This window comes from Trichomycterus rosablanca, chromosome 17, assembly GCF_030014385.1.
Source record: "Trichomycterus rosablanca isolate fTriRos1 chromosome 17, fTriRos1.hap1, whole genome shotgun sequence".
Taxonomy (NCBI): Eukaryota; Metazoa; Chordata; class Actinopteri; order Siluriformes; family Trichomycteridae; genus Trichomycterus; species Trichomycterus rosablanca.
Window position 1 is genome coordinate 3712615 of NC_086004.1, and position 16491 is coordinate 3729105.

Consider the following 16491-nt stretch of genomic DNA (forward strand, 5'->3'; position numbering starts at 1 on the left):
TCGTGTCTGTGTGTGTTTGTGTCTGTTTGTGTGTGTCTTTGTGTGTCTGCGTGTGTTTGCGTTTGTGTGTGTCTGTGTGTGTTCGTTCGTGTCTGTGTGTTTGTGTGTGTGTGTCTGTGTGTGTGTGTGTGTGTCTGTGTGTGTGTGTGTGTGTGCCCTGTGATGGATTGGTGACCTGTTAAGGCTGTTTCCTGCCTTTCACACAATGAAACAGACCGACCGCGATCCAGAATATGATAAAGCAGTGATAGAACAATGAATGAATAAAACACATATATTCGAGAATTAGCAGGGGTGTCCCAAAACTTTTGTCCATAAGTTTAATAAGTTTATCTTATTATAAGGTAAAGAAACAATCTTTCAACAATAAAAATGTACAGAATATAAAATACCATTTACATTCTTATATAAAAAGTTTCACATTAACTTAACAGAATCTGAGCTCTCAGTATAAATACATGTTTGGGGTACAGGGTTGTATTTTTGTGAAAACAATCTGATGTGCACAGAGAAGATTTTTCTTAAACATTTCTAACAGGCAGAAAAACCAGGAGTAAAATCAGCCAGACTCTGGTGTGATAGAGCTGTAATTACCTCCTGAGAGATGCTGTGCTGACTGGTGTTCTGACTAGACTGGATGATTACTTACGTCTCTATTGTGTAGTGTTTGGGGGACGAGAATGATGCCCCTGTGTTTATGTGGTGGGTGGAGCTTCGTCAAACCGAATGTGTCCGAACGTTTTAGTCTCATTGCAGCAGGACTAACAACCGTCCACCACCGGCTGTCCAGATATTAGAATTATCTAACAGGGAGAGCGGCTTGATTCTGTTAACCGACAGCAGAAATAAAAGACATGTTGGTATGTAATAAGAATAAAAATATGTAGGACTTTTTCAGTGTGTGACAGAAGCTGAATTATTTTACCCATTTTTCAAGAAAGGGGCCGTGAAGTCTACGAACAGAAACACCACCAAACGGGACATGAAGAAAGAACCACCGTCAGTCAGCATGAGACCCCAAAGGGACAAGGTACAAAAGGGGGACATAATTTATGCTTGACTGATAATAAATCAGACAGACCCTGAATTATTATTGTTTTGTCAATTCTGGCCACATTAAATGTGTTACTGAAAGTTATTTTATACATTTGTAGATGCTACACTAATTGTTTAAAGGGTGGCACGATGGGGACTCAATTCTGTCCAAGTTACTGAACTGTTTTTTTCTGACCTTCAAAAACATGCAGAAAGTGGATTGGCTATTTTTATTATTTTTAATATTATTTTTAGTTGACAATTACGTCTTTGAAATTAAGAAATGTTTAGCTTTTTGAGATTTATTGAAGGCGACGTGTGGCGCGGCAGTCTTTAACGCTAGCCTGCCACCTCTGAGATCCGGGGTATGAATCTCAGCAGTGCTTGTGGGCTGGCCAGACATGATATGATTTTTTTATTCGTTGAAATGCCTTGTGTGCAAATTGTAGACGTGCATCTCTTTGATTGACCAGCTGACAGCTAGATTCACGTACCACCATGGCCTTTTGTATTTGTGAGCCCAGTCCGGGAGTCGAATCATCACACAAGCTCAATGACTTCAACTGTGAGGACTGTCAGTAAATGTACTGAATGATTGTAGACTGATTCTGTTCAATGTAAATTTTATAACAATAATAATCAAAGAATATTTACATTTACGCTCTCAAGTTCTATCAAATGTTCTCTCTCTCTTACAGAAGGTTCCATCTGCAGAACTGCAGCTCTCAGACTACCAGTCGTACCCAGAGAAATGCTTCCCCAGTGCCGTCGCCCTCGCTGTGATGAAGGACATAGTGGATGAGAAACTGGGTGAGATGGAGTATAGCAAAGCGTGTTCGGCTGTAGCCACCGAGCTCTCTGACTCCATTAAAGAGGCAGTTAAGAGCCTCTCATGCGGACGCTACAAACTGATTTCTTATGTGGCCATCGGACAGCGCCGGGACTCTGCAGTGACCTGTTCCAGCAGAGGCTTGTGGAGTCCCACTGCCGACACCTTCACCGAATACGTGTTCAAGAACCAGCACTTGTTTGCTCTCTGTGTTCTGTTTGCAGTCTATCAGGAGTAAACGTGGACCAGCTGCACATACGAATATGAAAGAAATAAAATAAATGATCACTGACAGTGTCTCATTGTCTTTATAATGCCCATGGTTTTGGAATTGGAAGCTCAATATTCGGCATCTAAATACATTTGACTAAACAGTGTTTTTAACAATAAAAACAGCAGGTCTACCAGTTTTTGTCATGGTTTTATTAGCCTTAACTCTTCGAGTCTATTAATATACTCAAAAATCATGTGTTTTCATATAAGAATCCTCTTTCATGAGATACAGGCTATTAGTGCAATAATAGATAATACTGTTCAAAGAAAAGAATAAAGTCAGGGTGCTTGGGTGGTGTCATGGACTATTATGGTAGCCCACCATCACTGAGATCCAGGTTCTAATCTCAAACATGCAATTGGCCAGCCAGGCATCTACTCAGACATGATTGGCAATGTCTGATGAGGTGGGCAAAGCCCTGCCTTGTCTTTTATTGTACCATCTAGTCTTTTATTGCACTTACTTACATTTAAGTTTAAGTATCTATACTGATCTACACCTCGTGTGCAGTGGTACCATTGTGGGTAGAGCTTTGTGCTATCAATTAAAAGGATGTGGGTTCGAATCCTGGCTCTGCCATGCAGTCACTTGGCTCCAGAGTTGCTGTACAATGGCTGTGCCAGCGCTCTGACCCCCAGCTTCCAAACGAGCTTTGACATGTGGGAAAAAAATTCATTGTACTGCACTAGTGTATACACCGATCAGCCATAACAGCAATGCTGCTGGAGTTTTTAAACACTTCACTGTCACTGCTGGACTGAGAATAGTCTACCAACCAAAAAGATCCAGCCAACAGCGCCCCGTGGGCAGCGTCCTGTGACCACCGATGAAGGTCTAAAAGATGACCAACTGACCAATGACAAACAGCAGCAATAGATGAGCGATCGTCTCTGACTTTACATCTACAAGGTGAGTGGACAGTGAGTGGACACGGTATTTAAAAACTCCAGCAGCGCTGCTGTGTCTGATCCACTCATACCAGCACAACACACACTAACACACCACCACCATGTCATTGTCACTGCAGTGCTGAGAATCATCCACCACCTAAATAATACCTGCTCTGTGGGGGTCCTGACCATTGAAGAACAGCATGAAAGGGGGCTAACAAAGCATGCAGAGAAACAGATGGACTACAGTCAGTAATTGTAGAACTACAAAGTGCTTCTATATGGTAAGTGGAGCTGATAAAATGGACAGTGAGTGTAGAAACAAGGATGTGGTTTTAATGTTATGTAATGTCTGTTTTAATTCACACTGACTAAAGTGTTTTGTTAATCTGAGCTTTTCTGTCAGTCTGTTTAGATCATTCTGAAGGTATGAGTGTCAGGGGGGGCAGCTGCTCCTGAGCCAGATACCGTGCTGCTACCATGTGACGTTTCTGTTTCTGGCGCTGTCTCTAAATTTAGATCCGTCCCAGAGTTTCGCTTCATGAGGGAAAACCAATGACACACACAATCAGGATAATGAGAGTTTAAATAAAGGAGGGAATTCTGTCGACTGGACACTAGACACATCCTGCAATAGATAAAATCATTCTGATGCTGGTGTAAATGTGGCCTGAATCTGACGACCGATCATAGAAAGACAGAATTAGGAAACATGAAGAACATGGCAGATACTGAGCGTTTGAGTAGATGAAGTTGGTGAGTGAGACTTTTCAAATATAGAGACATATGTAAATACAAATACATGACTAATTCTCCAGAAGTTGATATATTTAAATCAGAAGTGTGGACTGTTAAAGCATTTCAACCTTTATTTTGAACAGAAATGTGTTTTCTCTGATCTTTGATGGCTGAGATGTAGTTTTGCCCTGCCTGCCTATCCACATTCACTGTAACATTTCTATCATTAGTAAGGTCAGAGTTGGCAGTAATAGCTTGTCCTGTTTTTCCTGGTACGTTTACTAACCCAAACCCGGCTGGTTTCTGTGCTGTCTGGTACGACACCGTGAGTCACAGGTTCACTGGGACGTACAGGGAGAAACAGAAGTGGAGGAGCGGTGTGTGCAGGGTGATCATGACCGGAGTGACAGCATGTTTTGGGACGGTAAACTCCATCAAGGCTCTGTGGGAGACCAGGATAAAGAAAAGCAAAGAGGATCTGAAGAGAGAGAAGGATCAGAAAGACAGAGCGGCTGTAGGGAGGTGGGTGATCAACACCAGGATTTTAATAGCACTTCTTGATTTTAAACAATGTAATGTCTTTTTTTAATCTGGTAATATGTTTTAAGGGTGGTGTGGTGGCACAGCAGGTAGATTAGATGTTTATAGCCACGTGCTGACCTAGGTTTGACCCTCAGATCTCTGTTAGTTAGTTCTCTGGATACCATGGTTACCTACCAACTCCCAAAACATGCAGAGGGTATGTTGGCTGCTCTAAATTGCTCCTATGTAAGTGAATGGGTGAGGCTGTGCACTCTCCAGTTTGTTTTCTTGCCTCAGTACACATACTTTGTCTGTATCTCTTTTATCTAGGGTCTTGCTCAAGGGTCCAACAGTGGCAGCAGGGACACAGTCATGCTCAAACAGTTGCTACAAATTTAATAGCAACTTTATCCTGGGTGGCATGGTGGCACAGTGTGTAGCACTGTTGCATCACAGAAAGAAGGGCCTGGGTTTGATTCCCTTCCTGTGTCATTTCTGTGTGAAGTTTGCATGTTCTCCCTGTGTCTGCGTGGGTTTCCTCCGGGAGCTCCGTTTTCCTCCCACAGTCCAAAAACATGCAGTTAAGTTAAATGGAGATACTGAATTGCCCTATAGGTGAATGGGTGTGTGTGTGATGGCCAGGCCATCTTAGGGCAGACCAGGGTGTTGCTGTGGGCAAGGGTGTTGCTGTGGGTCTTGTGCCCATTGGAGAGCTTGGATATGCCCCCCCAAACCCCCCCCCCCCCCCAGTGAGTAATTATGGGCGGCATGGTGGTGCAGTGTGTAGCGCTGTTGCTTTACAGAAAGAAGGGCCTGGGTTTGATTCCCTTCCTGTGTCCTTTCTGTGTGTAGGTCCTGGTGCTCCGGTTTCTTCCCACAATGCAGCCAATTTTGAGCTACTAAAAATTACCGTGTGAATGTGTGTGTGCTCGGTGATGGACTGATGAGCGTTCCTGCCTTCTTCCAATAAATCGGACCCATTGCCAACCTGACCATGATAAAGCGGTGGTAAAACAGACAATAAATGAACTTAACCATTAGGAGTTTGTCCACATACTGTAATTTTGGCACTGTAGTGTATCTGGTCAATAGTAGCCATTATCCCAGTATGAATTTGGACTATAAAATCACTAAAAATGATAAATACACAAATCAATTTCCATGTTAAACATTTGTTTGTCATTTAGGTTGGCAGGGGCATGGGAGGACCGGATTACCCTGGCCAAGCTGAAGGAAAAAGTAGTGACGGAGGATGGGCGGGTCATCCTACGCATTGAAAATGAAGAGTGGAAGGTACTTCATAAAACTCTGAAATGTCTTATTCCTCACCAGTGTCTATATAGAGTTTCACAGATGTGGATTTGCAGACTCTTCCTGCAGCTCTGGTTCAGCTCTGTCAGATCCAGGAGTGGCAGCTTCATCGTACCGGGCTTCAAAAAATCCCACACTTCATCTCCAGCTTCCAGAGCCTCATCGTGCTCGACCTGTCCCGGAATGCCATCACAGAAATACCTAAAGAAATCGGTATGGGACGCTGTAGCATGTCTTTATGCCTTTGTCGCTTTCATAAAGTAAGTTAAATCGAATCTTGTATGTTTTTAACAGGTAAGTTAACCCGGTTACGAGAACTGCTGGTGAGTTATAACAGGCTGAACCGTGTTCCTGATGAGCTGTGCAGCTGTGAGAGTTTAGAAAAACTGGAACTGGCAATGAACCGGGATCTGGATGAGCTGCCACAACAGGTATGAAAATGCTTTATACCTATCTTTATTTTTAATAAACTGACCAGTCATTATAAAATAGCATTTTTATAACCTGTACTTGAACTGTTGGTTTTATAGTTAAGCAATCTGAAGAGACTGCAGCATCTGGATCTTTCCATGAATCAGTTCACCACGATTCCAGACTGTGTGGTGAGTCTTCCAGCTCTCGAGTGGTTGGATATGGGTGGAAACAGTCTGGAGAGTTTACCAGAGGACATCCACAGGTACGCACTTACGCTCAGAATGCCAGTCTAACACTGTTTAATGCAACTGACGCCATAATAATTATTAAGTGATCCTTAATATCAATATACACAGGGCTGAACAGTAGCTTGGTGGGTAGCACAGTGGGTTTGATTCCCAGATGGAGTGCTCAGGGTCCTTTCTGTGTGGAGTTTGCATGTTCTCCCCATGTCTGCGTGGGTTTTCTCTGGGAGCTCCGGTTTCCTCTTACAGTCCAGAGACATGCAGGTGGGGTGAATTGGAGATACAAAATTGTCCATTACCTGCCCTGTCATGGATGTAACCAAAGTGTGTAAAACATGATGTTAAAACCTAATAAATAAATAAATCTAAACACGTGTTTAAAAGAATTTGCTTTAAATGAACAATTTGGCCATTAATCTTTACTTTTTTGCTACCTTTAGTGTTTGCTACTTTCATTTTACACTTGTGCTAAATAACTAAAAGTATGTGGACACCTGCTTGTGAGCTTTTGAGCATTCCATTTCAAAACCATATGAGGTTATAACAGTCTCCACTCTATTAGGAGGGCTTTTCACAAGATTTTGGATATTCCTATACTGTTGGACATATAGTGTGGCTAACAGGTAACCAAAAAGTCATAGAAACTATAAACCCTAAGCCATTCACTATTAAAATGGTTTGTAATCTACAGTAATTGGATATGACAGAAGAGTTTGGATGCCAGAATTCCTCTCACTGTTCTTACATCCTGTAACAACTGTGATGTTTGCTGTAGGATGGAGAAGCTGCACACGTTGTGGCTCCAGAGAAATGAGCTGGAATATCTACCGGACATCATCAGCCGCATGCAGAACCTGGACACGCTGGTGCTCAGCAAGAACAAGCTGAAAGACATTCCTCCACTTATGGAGGGCATGACCAATCTCAGGTACCTGCTTTATCACAGACTAAATCATCTCACATGAAGGTGATCAGTGAAAACCTGCTCTGACATGTGGAGTCATCTGCTAAACATCAAAAGCATGTGGACGTCCCTCTTGTTTGAGTTCAGATGTTTCAGACACACCCCTTGCTTACAGGTGGATTCATTAATGAACCTAAAACCTGCTGAGCTTACTCATGACCTTCAGATTGAATAAATAACAGAACAGGTAGACTTCCAGTATTTATTAGCTCCAGTGGAAGAACTACACTCACATATTCAGACATCATTCCTGCAGTCCTGTCTGATCAACATTTCAGTAAATGTGAAAAATTATACACAATAAGGTGTAAATGTATTTTTGTTTCATAATAAATGTAACTGAACGTTATGTGATTGTTCCTGGCAGCAAGTTACAGCCAAAAAGACACTTGGAGTAAAATACGAGTTTTATTCTTATACACACTATATGGCCAAAAGTATATGGACACCTGACCATGAACTTCCATTTCAAAACCAAATGGTATTTAAATAGAGTGACCGGGCAGCACAGTGGCTCAGTGGGTAGCACGGTCACCTCACAGCAAAAAGATCCTGGGTTCGATCCCCAGGTGAGGTGGTCCGGGTCCTTTCTGTGTGGAGTTTGCATGTTCTCCCCGTGTCTGCGTGGGTTTCCTCCCACAGTCCAAAAACGTGCAAGTGAGGTAAATTGGAGATACTTAATTGTCCATGACTGTGTTTGACATTAAACTTGTGAACTGATGAATCGTAACTATCTGTCCTGTCAGGAATGTAACCAGTGTGTAAAACATGGGGTTAAAATCCTAATAAATAAACAGAGTGACCCGTACGTGATCCTTTCCGCTATAACAACAGCCGCTCTTCTGAGGAGGCTTCTCACCAGACAGCAGTACATCTGCGGGAATTTGTGCCCATTTGCTCAAAAGAGCATTTGTCTGGCTGGGCACAGATGTTGGTCAAGAAAGCCTCAATTCATTCCAAAGCTGTTCAGTAGTGCTGAGGTCAGGATTCTGTGTAGGTCACTGAAGTTTCTTGGTTTTTAAACCGAGCTTTTCTTCATGTCTTTATAGAGGTTACTGGTTCAAGCCCCACATCTGCCAGGTTGCCACTGTTGTGCCCTTAACCCTCAATTCCTAAAAGGGCAGTTGTAGCCTAGCGGTTAAAGCACTGGACTAGAAAGCATAAAGTCGCTGGATCAAACCCCACCACTGCAGGTTGCCACTGTTGGGCCCTTGAACAAGGCCCTTTACTCTTAATTGCTTAGACGGTTCACTGTACATGCTTTGGATAAAAGCGTCAGCTAAATGCCATGAATGTTGCTTTGTACACAGAGGCACAGTCATGCTGGAACAGGATGGACCTTCCCCTAAACTGTTGATGCAAAGTTAGAAGCATATAATTGATTTATTACACTTGTTAGCAACTGTTGTGAATGGAACACGTGAACTAAAAACATAGGGGGGTGCCCTAATACTAATACTTTTTTGTACATATAGCGTATATAGTATATTAGAAGATCTGAAATGATTCCACACACTTTGGTTTTCTTTGGCAGGTTTGTGAATTTCAGAGACAACCCGCTGACCTACGACGTGACCCTGCCCGATCCAAAGGAGGACGTGGACGAGGAGGAGAGCGACAGGGAGATGTTCGGCCGAGAGTTTATGCACCATTACATCCACGAGGCTCGCAAAAGAGGTTACGCTATACTCAATATGCACCGTGTTCACAAATGATCGGACATTTTTTTATATATTAAAAATAACACATTAAAAGGATAAAAATAAAACCTGCAGCCTGTGACTGACACGCTGCGTGTGGAAATGTGTTTCAGGCTCTCAGACCTACACGTCAGTGCTAAATGTAACGCTGGATGGCGCGCTAGAGGTGCCACCTACGTTGTGATTCAGTCCTGCATGCTGACGGCTATTTGTCCTGCTGTCCTACGTCCAGATGTTCCCGTCCCGTCCTGCACAGCTGTGTTGCGCCGGTGGAGTACTGCGCGCTGTTTCGCTTTCTGTGCCGTTTCCACTGCTTCTGTCTTGAATGTGTTTAAATGTGTAAAAAGAATCGAGATCAAAAGAAACTTGAAACACGCTCCTGAGTGTTTGGTCTTCGTTGGATGTGTGTTCGGTCTGGATGTTTTTATTGGGGAACGGCAGTCAGGAGCACGTTCTCTAGAGACACGTCTCTGCTGGTGTAGTACCTAAGGCTGGATTTGAATCCTTTCTGCTGGAGGTAATGCAGCCTGCCGTGATCGATCAGCAGCTTGCAGAGGCGTCCGACGTGCTCGCGCTCGTCCGCTGAAACCAGCGCACTGCAGGAACAGAATAGTTCAATCATCAAACCATTATTAACATAGGAAGGTTAATTAAAATGTAATAAATGCAATAATAAGAAAATACAGAAACTATTTATTTATTTATTTTGTTTATGCATTTTCCTCCCGATTTAGCACAATCAATTTAGTCTTCCGCTGCTAAGAGACACCTGATTGCATCTGTGGAGAGACAATCGCTGTCCTCTTCTCGCCCCTGCATTCTGCACAGGCGTCTCTTCCGCCAATCAGGGTCCTTACACAGCATATGAAGACCCACCCACACATAATCCGACCCCCAACCTGCAGATACGGTGGCCAAGTAGTATCTGCTGCAGGCACTGCCAATTATGCCCACCAGATGGCGCCCAGCCGACTGGTGGCAACACCGAGTTTCGAACCGAGGAGTTCAGAATCTCGGCGCTGGTGTGCTAGCGGAAATATCCCGCTGCGCCACCTGGGCGCCACCTGTGTTTTTAGTATTTGATGCCATTTAGAAAAATAATAAAGATGTCAAATGCCTTTAAAATAAGTCTGGCAGGACTATACAATCAGTGGTGAATAAAAAATTCATATTTTAGTTTCTAAACCATAAAAAAAAACATTTTCGAACACATTTCCCCCTTTATCTCCTAATCTAGTCATTTCCAATTCCTAATTGTGGATCTTCTGCCATCTGATCATCCATCTGATCAAGGAGAGCCGGATCCTCTCCATTCATTTACATTTTCAGCATTTAGGAGACGTTTTGATCCAAACTGACTTACAGTATACAGTCTGAGCAATTGAGGGTTAAGGGCCTTGCTCAAGGGCCCAACAGTGGCAACCTGGCAGTGGTGGGGTTTGAACCAGCGATCTTCTGATTACTAGTCCAGTACCTTAACTACTATGCTACAACTGCCCACACCCTGCCACACATAGGCTACAAATTACCACACCCCCCTTTTCAATATGTGTCCAATCTGGGCCACTTCTTATCACCTGCTGGAGTTTGTCTTTCCACACAAGTCATGATAAGCTCCATGTGACCCACCACCGGCACCCGGACTAGTCCTGGAGATTGCAACATTGAGAGACTGGGAAGTTGTACCCTAGTTGTTAAGGTAGTGAACTAGTAATCGAAAGGTTGGTGGTTCTAGGTTCACCACTGCCAGGTTGCCACTGTTAGACCCTTGAGCAAGGCCCTTAACCCTAAATCGCTTAGACAACATACCGTCACAGTACTGTAAGTCACTTTGGATAAAAGCGTCCAATAAATGCTGAAAATGTAAATGTAAATTGAGAGACCCTGTGCGACCTTCCCTCCCGGAAACACTAGGTCTGTGTTCCTAAATGTCACACTACTGACACCCTGCCACCATGTGAAGATGGTTCACTTGTTGGTTTGTATGCATTTGACCCCCACGATCAGTGGACAAAATATAAGCAGGTCTAATGACACTCGGGTATCAGATCTAACCGACGAGCGCTCACCTGCTGAGATGATATGATTCGGTTTCATTACATCCTTCATGTTCTTCTACTTCTTCTTCTTCATCCTTATCGGTCATACCGACGTTCTCCTGTGAAGATTTCTTAGAATCGTGACTGAATCTGTTCATGCCACACGTAGCCCAGCTGGACATGCGCTGCAGAGCGGCGAACTCTTCCGCTCCGAGTCCTTTTTCTCGGAAGAAATCCTTCCCTACGTAATGCCTCCAGTCACAGCGATGATGGCAGCAGAGGGCGATACTGAGTCCTGACACTGCTACGTCTCCTCTTGCTTTAATCTCTTCTTCTCCTTCTTGCAATTTAATACGTTTCAGAGGCGGCTCTGGTTCTTTTTCAGTCACGCTGTGTTCAAATAAACACCTAAGAGCCAGGTCTGTGAGTGGAACACGCACAAAAGGAGTGGAACAAGTTTGCAAAAAGAATATAAATACGTACATGATAAGTGCGTTGCATAATTACTTACCAGTTGCAGCACCACACAGGTGTTTCCCTACTGCAATTACTGGGAGTCCCTTTTCTCTCAGGACTGGAACTCTGCCTGTAAGATAAGAAATCAGACATATGTGTGTCTCAGGTCTGTCTGTGAAACCTCCAATGGTTTACATACAATGTTAAAGGGCAAGTACGTCAGGACAGTCACTGTTTTTCTTTTGATCAACTGAAAATCAAAACATGGCGCCCAGGTGGTGCAGCAATCTAATATTTTGATTGAATATATTTTGGTTATAAGCGGTGAGGGTGGAGAAGTAGTAATCGGTCGTGTCAGAGACTGAGAGATGCTTATAGTCCAGATTTATCTCCATCTGATTTCCACCTTTTTGGATGCTCTGAATAATTAGGAGGGATGAGACATTGTGTATGTAAACTTCTGACTGTATAAAGAAATAACAGCAGACACTTTGCTTAAACACGTGTGGGTGGGTTTCATTTCACACTTACTTAAGTCGAGGTGCTGAATGTCAACCTGCAGCCTGTCGAACGTCGACTCTGTGTTTTGGTGTTTGCCGTCTACCTTAACAAATCAAAGAAGGATTAAAAATTATTATTTGAAAATGTGTAGCTTTAGAATGACCTTAAATTGCTTGGGGTATAAAGATTTTCAATCAGTGCACTATACAATATGAGGTGCTCGGTGGCACAATGGTCATTATAATAACCCACCACTGATGAGAACTGGGATTGAATCTCAGTGATGCTTTCAGCAGGCCGGCTGCCTACACAGACATGATTGGCTATGTCTGAGGGGATGGTCGAAGCCCTGAGATGGACTGGCATCGGGTTGGGAACCGAAACTTGGTTCAAATTTAGAAGGGAATACTGAGTACTTATCGGTTCCTAAATGCGATGACCCATTATTATTGTAAACAAAGGATACCTACCTGCACGGACGTATGTACATATCTGCCAGGACCTGTCTACGATACTACATCACTTATCAACACAACAGCATGCCTGAGCTAGCATGCATAACATTAGGACACTAAGTGTGCAATGTGGACGGCGGTAAGTGGTCAAGAGTGGCTTCGTTTAATAAAACAAAACGACTACAGAACAGACTGATATGCTGATTTTCCTTAACAAGAACTGTTGAGGTGCATCATCTTCAAAACACCCTTTGTTTTATGTACTGACTTTGTTTATTTGGTCTGTTGTGCACTAAATAGTTTTCTCAGAGATAACTTGTATGATAAATGTCACAGTTTAATAGTTTTCAAAGTTTATTTAAAAGTTTAATTTACTCTATTTACTAAATGATATTCAGTTCAGTTACATTTGTGAATATTCATTCAAAACTTGAAAGAATAAAGATATTTTTGGTATGTAGACATGTGATCTTTTGTGTTTAACATTTTGAAAATAAAACAGGGTATTAATAAGAATTGGATCTGAATCAGAACTGCAAATATACAAATGATACCCAACCCCAGACTGTTATAACAGATACTTCCAATACAGTGTTTCAGTATCAGGACTGAAAAGATAAACTAGAGGTGGAAAAGACTAAACTCAACAACTGTGTTTCCTTTGCTAAACTTTTAAAATATCGGTTCACTTTAAGGCAAATTAAAGGGTGTTTGTTATGAATTAATGCAGCCCAGAGTCAAAATGCTGAGTAAACTAAAAAGAAGTACCATTTGTACCCACAACTCCACAAAATCTGATGTCGACAGCATCACACTTGTCATTTTCTTCACCTCACAAAATACATTTTGTACCTTGAAGCGAGTGCTGCACCTCTCCACCAGCAGAAAGTGGACGTTCTCTGCGTCCTGTAGTGCGACATGAATCCAGTGGGAGAGCTTTCCTTTACCAGCACCAAACTCTACGTAACACCGGCCTGGTTCCAGCAGCCCCAAGTCCTTCATGTTCCCCAGTAATGAGGCCTGGTAAAGAAACAATACACTGTGTTTACTTTCATCTCAGATGTTTAAATTAATCTTGAATAGTTCAGTAGTCCAGATTATTACCTGCTGTTTGAGGTGTTTGAAAGCAAAGTTGCCATTCTTTGGATCATTAAGAGCTTCATGTAAAGCAGGATGAGAGAGAACAGCATCGTTAGGTTTGGTGTTTAATCCTAAAGAAGAGAAATAAGATGATGAGTCAATATTAAACCAGCTTCCTTAATAAAAGAATCTAATCAACATTTATTTATATAGCACTTTTATGGCACATCAGCAGAGACTGGCTGAAAATTTGGAAAACATAATCATTCATCTTCAGTTAGCACTTCATTTTAATCCTGTGCAGGGTGAGCATCCGTCCGGGATAAAAGATAGATGCAAATATATTGCACCTACTCACCCATGTGCTTTTAATTCCCTCCCATCCTCCCTTCATTTAATGACAGTCATGCATATATTTTAATAAGATGATTTCCAGAAAAAAGCACAAGATGTTTTTCTGTAGTGTAAACCAATGGTGTCCAGTATATATGTACCTTGTAATGCACTTTTTACTTTTTGGATAAGACCGTCCAGCTCCTCCTTGGTTCGATCTGCAATGGACACCTTAACAATAAAAAAGTAGAGAGTGAGATTCATCTTTTAATGTTACAGCTGTCATCATGTGTCTTCAGTCACTGAAGCACTCACCTCATCACTGATGTTTTCCTCTTCCTGTATGGACCCAGCATTGATATCCTTCACATAATAGACCTAAAACCAGATATCTGATCAACAACAAATCTTTTTTTCCATTGTTATGAGTAAATGTAATCATGTCTAAAAGCAGTTATTGGCAGAATACATGTTCAGAAGCTGTTTTTAATAACAGTGGACATGCAGGCAACAGAACTGGACATTTGTCCGAGCCTTTATCAGGTCATTCTCTAAGTAACACAGCGTTTTCATCATCGTTTTGATGAGGCTTAGTGTTAGTTTGCAGCTTCAAATCAGCATGATATTGTGGCACATAAAATTTTACCCCTGCTGTTATAAATAAATCGTATTCATTCATTTGAGCTGAAAACAATTCTGTTCATTTTTTATTACAAAAAATGGCCTAATTGTTCTTTTATAAAGGAAGGCTGTTTATTGCCAGAGCTTGGAAAAAAAAATCTATTTAATATATAAAATACTTACAGGTTTTGGCTTCTCCTTCGAGTTGCACTTTTTTAGGTGCTTTGCTAAACAGTCTTCAAATACAGTGCTGTCCAAAACACAACAAACAAGGTTTTATAATACAGATGAATTAAAGCTTTAATATAATATATGTATGATTATATGAAAAATATATGTGATTACAGAGATCAGACATCAATAGTGAGATCAGAGATTTTACTACCAACATTAGATACAATATGTAAGTATTGAGATCAGACATCAGTAGTATTGAGATTGAATATGTTAGTACAGTGGTACCTTGTAACTTAGCATCCCCTAAACTTCAGTGTATAAGTGTCAAAAACAACCCTATTATTTTACATATGCCTAAAATATATGCAAGTCAACATCCTTATAGGAAAAAAATACCTTGAAACTCAACGCCTTTTAAACTCAACGCCAGTCCCAGAACCAACTGACGTTGAGTTTCAAGGTACCACTGTATTAAGAACAGACATGTTGGTATTGAGATCAAAGATTTTAGTACTGAGATTAGACATCATCTGTGAGATCAGATATGCTAGTATTAAGACCAGACATTAATTCTGAGATCAGATGTGATAGTATTGATATTAGGTTGTATTGAGATCAAAGAGAATTGGGTGTATAAAGAGTGATTGGGTGTATCTGAGGGTTCATGATGAATGAATGATTACAGTGCCTCTCATTAGATTTTAAATAAGGGAGGATCTTACTGCTTTGGGTCCAGAGGGCAGGGAATCCTCTTCCTCTTACTATCTTCATCCTAACAATCAAACACACAGTCAATGAAACACACCAGAAGTTTTCAATCAGCTACAGGACCAAACTCCTCACACACTTAACCACACTTCACTCGCTATAGAAATGAGGATAGAACTTCAGATTCACGGTAAGTTTTTAAACACGCACCGCATTTGCATGTTCTCCACAGAATAGCTTTCCATTTCCGACTATCATCTTACAGTAACGTTTCTTTTTCGCCACGAAAAAAGCACATCTTCCAGCTAAAGGAGCAGAAACTCCATCTGGGACAACCGCCGCCATGTTGGTTAAATCCGAAACAACTACATAATTCCTACACATGCGCACTATGTAGGGTAAATAGTCATGACTTCTAACACCCTACCTAGTGCACTACTTTTTTTAGTATTAAGCTATTTGTAATTTAACCGCTCACTGACAAGCTTTTACTCCTGTGAGCAAATCATTTTCAAAATAGAAACTTAACAAGCTGCACTTTATTTAATTTAAAATTAAATGTAAAATACTTATAAACGACGTGTTTTCGTTTGTTATTATGAACTTAAACAATTTAGAAAGTAAAGAAAAATATCTCGTATGAAACCAAAATTCAGCTAAACTCCAAATAACTTTTGAAACTTTTTGAAATATTTAATTTCAAATGTATTTAAATCCTGAGACTTTTGATCAAATATCATGAAATAAATATTAAACTGCACTGTATGCAACAAAAGACTCAAATGTTTACTTGCATATATAAAGGACATTTCAGTGATTCAGTGTATTTGACTAAACTGGTGGAGACTCTTTTAACCAACATAATTATAGTTAATCCATAAGTTTATTGTCTTTTCTAATTTGCTGGGTAACAAAAACAACTCAGATTATACATTTTGTAGTGTATACATTCATATAATTTTACTCTGTTGTATGGGATCCTGGGTTCTGGTAGGGTAATGGTACCTCAGTGGTCAAGGTTCTGGATTTGTACTCGTAAGGTTGCGGGTTTGAGCCCCAACACAGCCAGGTTGTTACTGTTGTCATCAGCCATAGTTAGAAGAGCTTCAAATCAACATTTTTTGTTGCAGATCAGATAAACAAAGAAAAGAAAGGGACCCATGGAAAATAACTTTGTGGTCTGAAAAAAGGCCACATTG

General features: G+C 41.3%; 3 protein-coding genes across 5 annotated transcripts; 2 read left to right on the forward strand and 1 right to left on the reverse strand.

The window, feature by feature from the left end:
* Positions 1-771: 771 nt before the first annotated feature.
* On the forward strand, positions 772-2196 carry LOC134331778 (dynein light chain Tctex-type 5). Its single transcript, XM_063013302.1, has 3 exons — positions 772-860; positions 938-1030; positions 1734-2196. Exons 1-3 carry the CDS (start codon positions 855-857, stop codon positions 2100-2102), a joined length of 468 nt encoding a protein of 155 aa, XP_062869372.1. The 5' UTR covers positions 772-854; the 3' UTR covers positions 2103-2196.
* Positions 2197-3912: 1716 nt separating this feature from the next.
* lrrc39 (leucine rich repeat containing 39) lies at positions 3913-9583 on the forward strand. 3 transcript variants are annotated; one of them, XM_063013146.1, is made up of 9 exons: positions 4204-4288; positions 5141-5296; positions 5476-5581; positions 5656-5812; positions 5894-6030; positions 6130-6275; positions 7034-7186; positions 8757-8899; positions 9036-9583. In XM_063013146.1, exons 2-9 carry the CDS (start codon positions 5283-5285, stop codon positions 9104-9106), a joined length of 927 nt encoding a protein of 308 aa, XP_062869216.1. In that variant the 5' UTR covers positions 4204-4288; positions 5141-5282; the 3' UTR covers positions 9107-9583. The 3 variants fall into 3 exon arrangements, with proteins under 3 accessions (XP_062869214.1, XP_062869216.1, XP_062869215.1); XM_063013144.1 differs by lacking the exon at positions 5141-5296 and having other exon boundaries at positions 3913-4288; XM_063013145.1 differs by having other exon boundaries at positions 5141-5581.
* On the reverse strand, positions 7411-16385 carry trmt13 (tRNA methyltransferase 13 homolog). Its single transcript, XM_063013379.1, has 11 exons — positions 16326-16385; positions 15307-15356; positions 14591-14657; positions 14102-14164; positions 13948-14017; positions 13478-13584; positions 13226-13393; positions 11949-12021; positions 11473-11547; positions 10992-11382; positions 7411-9518 (listed from the first exon to the last, which is right to left on the reverse strand). The coding sequence occupies exons 1-11, from the start codon at positions 16383-16385 to the stop codon at positions 9347-9349; spliced, it is 1296 nt and encodes a 431-aa protein (XP_062869449.1). The 3' UTR covers positions 7411-9346.
* Between the last annotated feature and the right edge of the window lie 106 nt (positions 16386-16491).